At 40.4% G+C, this 7,216-nt stretch overlaps 1 protein-coding gene across 1 annotated transcript in view; it reads left to right on the forward strand.

The window, feature by feature from the left end:
* Positions 1 to 5,995, forward strand: part of LOC104273783 (B-cell scaffold protein with ankyrin repeats-like) — a gene marked incomplete at both ends in the record, with an annotated part of 19,279 nt that extends 13,284 nt beyond the window's left edge. Inside the window, 2 exons of the mRNA XM_009869214.1 lie at positions 3,262 to 3,330; positions 5,814 to 5,995. Of these exons, the coding sequence (XP_009867516.1) occupies positions 3,262 to 3,330; positions 5,814 to 5,995 (251 nt within the window). The remainder of the gene's footprint in view (positions 1 to 3,261; positions 3,331 to 5,813) is intronic.
* Positions 5,996 to 7,216: the final 1,221 nt, after the last annotated feature.

A 7,216-nucleotide genomic window follows, 5' to 3' on the forward strand; every position in this document is an offset into this window, starting at 1 on the left:
GGTGGTATTGGGGGATATGGTTTAGTTGGGCTTCATGATCCCAGGGGTCTTTTCTGACCTGAATGATTCTATGATTCTATGATTTTTCCCCTCCATCTCTTCTGCTGAAAGTGTTGAGGAAATAGGTACATATTAGGTATGATTAGCTCACATATTTTTCCAGAGGGTAGGTTCATTGGTCTAGGTTTATTTGAATCACTAATCTATCACGGCAAACTGTTGTTTGATATTTAGAGGTAATGTTCCTAATATAGGAAATTAGGCAACATCCTCATAGTTTATACAAGTAATATGAAAATTGGAAACCATATTTTGGTTGATCATTGCCTTTTAAGTGATACAAGTTGTCCTCTCTCATAATGTAACTGCATTTTGATTGTGTGTGTTTCTAATTTTATCAGTTCTTACTGGCCTATCGCTAAGCAATTTTTGAAATGTCATAGTGCATCTGTGATTCCTTACCATTTCCGCTTTGTGTTAGAACCTCAATTAATTCTGAAAATCAAATTTCTGTTCTTTTTGTCAACCTGCAGCTATTGTTAAAAAAGTTATTCTCTCTTTCTAGACTCTTTATACTCATCATAGTTTCTTGGACAGTGCGTGACTAGAAACTGCTTGGTACAGAATTATACACAAGAGCCATGGATTTCAAATGTTTCTAGACCTTCTGCTTGTGGTGATTGCTATGAAAATATTAACTGTGTTTCAAGCCTCATAACATTATTTACCTGTGTTTGCAGACAGCCTGAAAAAACATCTGTAACTAGTGTGATTGATATAAAAAAAAAAGGCAATTCAGAGTTCCTTGGATCCCACTTCCTTTCCAAGCCTTCTGTTAGGGATTTTCCCAGACTTTTGCGTATCTGCCCACTTTTTAAATGTTGTTTTCCGATTTCGTGTCCTACTAGAAAATATGACAGTAGTTTTTTACTCTCTGAGTTTGCTTTCCTAGAGAAATTCTGAGGTTGCATTATGTTCCTAAAAAGTGTTCTTACTACATAAGACATAAACAATGTATTTAGGGCACACAAAGAACTTCATCTGTGTCCTGTAGCAACTGAAGAGAGGAGAGGGAATAAAGTGGAATTACTTATTAGTTCTCTCAGAGAGAAGAGATACATTGTAGACAAAGAATACATAGCATATATGGGCTCGGGGCATTTAATTCATAGATTTTGACCTACAAGCATCTATGGGCACTTTAGCTAGTCACAATGTGATTAAAAATTCAGAAGGACTGTCTGATCATACAGATGTTATTGAAGGGTGCACATTAAGCAAAAAATCACACTACAAGTACTGAAACTTTTAAATCACATTATCTATGCCAGAGAGGCTCTAAAAATATAAATATGTATATCTTTCCTCAGTTGAAGGACTATAGCATTCTGACACTTTAAAAAAATCGCCATATTAATACTGCTTTACTGAGGGAATACTCACTTTATCATCCATAAGAAATAATGAAATATATCCCTGTGCAAGATTACCTGTTTCTTTTATTCCACTACTGCATTCAAGCAGATCGTAAGTAATTAGAATATGGGACTGAAAGAGTAAATTGCTGGATTTTCCCTAAACCTGTGGCAGTCGTACAGTGGTGTGTGCATACATCTTTCCAGGCATTCTAGAAACAGGAATTTGTTTTTAGTAACCTCACCCACACTAAACACTTGTTGCCAATTAAATCATTTCAACAAGATGCGGCATGTAAAGTGGTTTTAACAATTCTACTTTGAACTGGAAGAGTAATTCCATTTCTGATTACTCCTACACTGCAAAACTCAGCAGAAATTTAAAAGTCTATCAATTAAAATGCTTTCCAATCAGAGACATTGTTGAGTATATATCCCTTCTCTTTATGCAGTAAAATTCAGGCTGCCTGCATTACCTCTCTGTTCTGGTTGCTTTAATTTCTTCCTTAAGCAGAGAATACTATTTCAAGTATAGAAGAAAACACTACGATCATATTTAGCAGGATTCTTTTGAGAGTTACAGAGGAGAGTATTAGAAAAGTGAAAACCTGTCAGCATTAGGCTGAAGCTAGAGACATAACATCAGCAGAATGTGCTGCCTATATAGTTCTTTTACTCTCTCCATTTAGCCTGAGAACATTTTAAGGAACATCAAGCCCCCAGCTGTTTTCATTCATCATCACCTCCCATACAGGCCTGCTCAGGAGTTAGCATAAGGACGTTATTCTGCGGTGTAGAACATACACCCTTAGAAATTGCTCCTTCCTCACCTCTGCAATGTAGCATGTGCAGAGTTGAGATCTCACACCCGCCTTGATCATCCGTTTTACAAGCTCCCCTGAGAGAAGTGGCTGTGTCAGACGAGACAGCCTGAGCAGGCAGACAAGGAGCAAACCGAGCTCCACTGGGTTTCCCCGCTTAGCAGGAGCCAGAAGCCAGGACTCCAGGGAACCATGCAGAGCATGCCTGCTCTGCCGCTTGAGCAGAGCTCCCTTGTACTGGGCCTTGGTCCCCAAGCAAATATTTGCTCCGTTGAACTGTCACGTTTGCTGCATTGCACTGATGTCAGAAAGATTACTTAATGGGAAGGAATTAATTTAGATTATCAGTTAGTATGGCTAGAGTCAGAACTGAGACTGAAGAGGGGAAGCCTATATGGCAGTAGCAAAGTCAGAAACCAAGCAATTCCCACCTTCTGGGTTTTATATGCGCTGCCAGCAAAAGTCTGACTGCAGCATTTCAGGGCGTATCGAGGCTGGCTGTACTCTGGGCACCTCACACGAATGGGGATGATGAACTGTACTTATAGAATAAGTGATCATGCTTTGCTGTTCCTAGTACTTGAATAAAGTAAACAAAAATATATACATACTCTTTCTTAAGCAATGTCATTATTCTCACCTAGTACTATTGTGGTTTTTCTGCCTTGGCTTGCCTCATAAAATAAGAAACAAACTAGAGTAAGTGTCTGTACCATGTCAAGACCTCGGAAATCCAGCTGTTTTTTCTGAACAAGTAATATGTTAATGGGTTAAACCTAATTTATTTTCTTCAAAGCTTCCTGTCATGATATCTGTACTATCAGTAATCCTGCCATTCTCTGCAAAAGGACAATTTTTCAAGTATTTAACATTAGACTGACAAGTGAGTTAAGAATTACTCCTAGACTAAAACAAGAAATTTATTCTAACCTGCTTTTATGAGCCTTCTTCCTTCATTAAGAATGTGTGATGTTTTTTTGTTTCTGTTTTTCACCAACTTACTTATATTCTTAATTTTGTTGTAGTGTTTCAGCAAAAGGCCTCTCAAGTGTCCAGTGACAACGTCAGGATGTACTGCAGTGCCAGAAAGCCCGGTACAAAATTTAATTTGCTATTTATCTGTCTTGATGCTTTTCAGTAGAACTGGTAGAGGTTTGCTGTGACTTGATTTTGACTGATACAGCATCTATTTTCCCACATACATGCTTGACACACAGCTTGAGTACTGTGTTCAGTTTTGGATGCCACAGGATAAGAAAGACATTGAAGTGCTGGAGTGTGTCTAGAGAAGGGCAGTGAAGCTGCTGAGGAATCAGGAGCAGCTGAGGGAACTGGGGTGGTTCAGGCTGGTGAAGAGGAGGCTCAGAGGAGACCTTATTGCTCTCTACAACTACCTGAAAAGAGGCTGTAGTGAGGTGGGGGTTGGTCTCTTCTCCCAAGTAACAAGTGATAGGATGAGAGAAAATGAGCTCAAGTTGTAGCAGGGGAGGTTTAGATTGGATATTAGGAAAAAATTCTTTACTGAAAGAGCAGCAAAGCATTGGAACAGGCAGCCCAGGGAAGTGATGGAGTCGCTGTCCCTGGAGGTGTTCAGAGAATGTGTAGACATGGCACTTCAGGACATGGTTCAGTGGTTATGGTAGTGTTGGGTTGTCTATTGGCCTTGATGATCTTAGGAGTCTTCTCTAACCTTAATGATTCTATGATTATATGTGAGTTATATCCTTAATGGTATTACAGCATTAAGAGATCAGGTTTTTAAAAAGAACCAAAAAAAAGTTACAGTTTGTGGGAAAGATTTGTAGAGTCAGAGTTACTTCACGATTTTCTATTTCCTTTCTTCATTATGATTAAACTCAAGGAAATGAAGGACGGGAGGGCTCAGCTGTGCACTAATTCCGGCCCTGGAAAGACAGCAGTGTGGAGAGCATCAGTTCTTTCCTGGGTACTGCAAGATCCATGTAACATGAATTACTTGTGGCAGTCCAGTTGTTATTTGAATTGTAGCCCATCAAAATGTTGCTACGATAAATTCCATAAATAATCAACAATGTTATGTACAAAATGAATGAACACTAAGCGAGGATTTTTCCTCCCCCTTCTGTTAACAAGTAGCAGGTCAGGATTGTAGCATACAGAGCAGCACGTAGTTGCCTGTTTATTTCTGCAGCAGGGAGCTGCAGTCTCCTGTGCTACTGATGTTACTTTCCATGAATGCTAAACCACTTAGGAGAAGAATACAGGACCTTCTAGATCTTACTTTGTTGAAATATTGGTAGCACACCTCTGCAAACCAACTTAGTGATCTTCTGTGATGGAGTGTCTGCATCAGTGGAGAAGGGAAGAGCTGCACCTGGGTTGGGGCAACTCCCGGTACTCATAGAGGCAGGGGGATGAAAGGATTGAGAGCAGCCCTGCAGCGGACAACTTAGGGGTACTGGTGGATGAAAAGCTGATCGAGCCAGCCCTGTGTGCTCACCGCACAGAAAACCGGTTGCATCCTGGGCTGCATCAAGAGAAGCGTGGCCAGCAGGTTGAGAGAGGTGATTCAGCACCTCTGCTTTGCTCTGGGGAGACCCAACCTGTAGTTCTGTGTTCATCCCTAGGGCATCTGGAGATGCAGGACCATATAGAGATTCACACCTAATACATGCTAGTAAGATTAAAAGGAGGGAGTGGGAGAAGACAGAGGAGCTGGTTTTTATTTCCTTAGTGTTCCTCACTTAAAGTAAACATATTGGCGCATAACATAGCAGAAAAACTTTTACCCTGGCTGCATTCCTTGTGTGGTGCAACCAGTGCTTTATGGCACCGTTGCAGTAGCCTCACGCAGGGCTGGGAGAGCCCCATTTCACTGCTGCTCGGGTGTTCTGGAGTGGCTCTTTCAGTACCCATGTCTTGGAGATAGGAGGTCTTACACCTCCCTGGTAACACACCCTTCAGTTGTGCACCTGTATCATCATCTCTAGGAGGACTAGGTTGTAGTGTTTTGTTATCTCTGCAGTGTAGTAAATAATATGGGGGAAGGAAATAATATGAAATTTCAAAATGCTTTGTGGTTAAATTTCAGTCCCAACTTTTGAGAAGTGTAAAGTGTGAAGTTGGAGTAGGAAGGGAACAAAAAGGGACTGTGGATATCTTTTGTATTTAACATAACAACAATTTGTTTTAAAATGTCAGTACTACAGCTTTAGTGCTAGAAGGAAATTCTTATTTGAACTGACGCTAATGGAGAATCCATGAATCAGGTCAGTAATAATGAACAAAATGTTTAAGGTGTTATTCTACTGCCAAAGAGTAATGGTAGAACCCTCATTGATTTGTTGCATTTCTCTCACTGGGAAGAAAAAAAAACAAACCAAAAAAACCAACTGCACCAAAAAAAGCAAAAAAACATAAGAAGAAAAGGGAGAGGGGAAGCTATCCTGCAGAATGGTATGTTCTTATTGATGTCAGATTATAAAATCACTGTTGAAATGCCTTTGTTGAAAAACGTGCTTGCATCTTAAAGAGAAAAGAATGCAATGGGTCATTAACTTTTTCTTTTTAATCTTTATCTTTCTACATTTTGTAGCAGCACACGGAGGCCACACTGACACAGTAACTTACAGCACTGTGAAATGCAGCATCCCTGCTGAGCAGGAAGAACTCATTCACTTGCAGGAAAAGGTGAAGAAGGGGGCAATTTCTATGGATGAAGCCCTTGACAGATTTAAACACTGGCAGAATGAAAAACAGAGACTACAGCCCACTCAGCAGGTACAAGTTTGAAATTTATGTTTCTCGACAGAAATCTTGATCAGAAGTTCTGAAAACAAACTCTTGTATTTTGGCTCCTACTTGTAAGCTCAGAAACAAGAGTCATGATTTATATGCCCATCAGCTCCCAAGGAACTTGCTGCTTATTGTTCTGACTCTTCTAGGTACCTGTTTCCACTGTTACTTGATTACTTGTGAGGCTTCCTAAATTTATTTTGCATGAGTTCAGGTGCTGTTACATTTGGTTAAAATCCTGAGCTAAGTGTGTTCATCTTTTAAGACTTTTGTTCTAAACTGCTTAGGTCTGTGCCTTCGATAGCTGAACAAACCAAATTGACAGTGTCAGCTAACAGAAATATAACTGTATCAAGCATATTGTGTTAATATATTGACTTACCTCAGGCTTCATCCCTATCTGAAAGTGCTGAACCTACTTTGTGAAATTCATGATTGTTAGCATTGCGCTTCAGCTTCTTTATATTTAATGTATGGAGTAAATTGAGGTGCACAAAAACTAAGATTTACAAAAGCCCACGCACTGCGTTACTGAAAGAACTGCATCAAGGCTACAGGCTCAGGAGAAAGGCACAGTGAGGAAGTTTGTTAATTACTTCTAACAAGACAGCTGAAGCAAAAGGTTATGCCCCCATCTTATATGAGGAAATATTTTCTGGTTGTCCTTTTAAGTGTATTTAGTAGGTGGAGGGGGGGAACCTATTCTACTACTCTGCAGAGCAGGAAAGCTTATCAGATGCTGCCAACAAGGAGAGATTATATGCTCTTTGCATTTCCATTTACTGAAGAAATAGTATGTGTTTTGTCATCACACTTAACACCAAAAGTGCAAGGATTTAGAATGATTCAGGAGCCCAGTTCCCACGCTGGACCCAGCAGCACAGAACTGGCGGTTCAACAGCACGGCGCGAGTGAGTTGGATGTCCCCTTCCGAATCTGTCTGCGGCCAGGCATGCAGATGGGAATCACTGGGGTTGCTGTGTCGGTGAGGGGAGGTGCTCGTAGAGGAAGAAGCAGCTAATGTGCGCAAAGCCAGCAGCACTAGCTTGTAAGCCTCCTTTTTTTTCTTGGTTAACTAGAACATGGCTGTGTTGCAAGGGAGATTTTCTTGGCCTGTTTTCATTGCATTAAGGGAAAAAGCTACTTTCTAGTGGTGGCTTATACCCTGCACTGCATGTGTGAGTTTTTCTTTCGTTTTGTTCTGTA

This window comes from Apaloderma vittatum, unplaced genomic scaffold, assembly GCF_000703405.1.
Source record: "Apaloderma vittatum isolate BGI_N311 unplaced genomic scaffold, ASM70340v1 scaffold14775, whole genome shotgun sequence".
Classification (NCBI taxonomy): Eukaryota; Metazoa; Chordata; class Aves; order Trogoniformes; family Trogonidae; genus Apaloderma; species Apaloderma vittatum.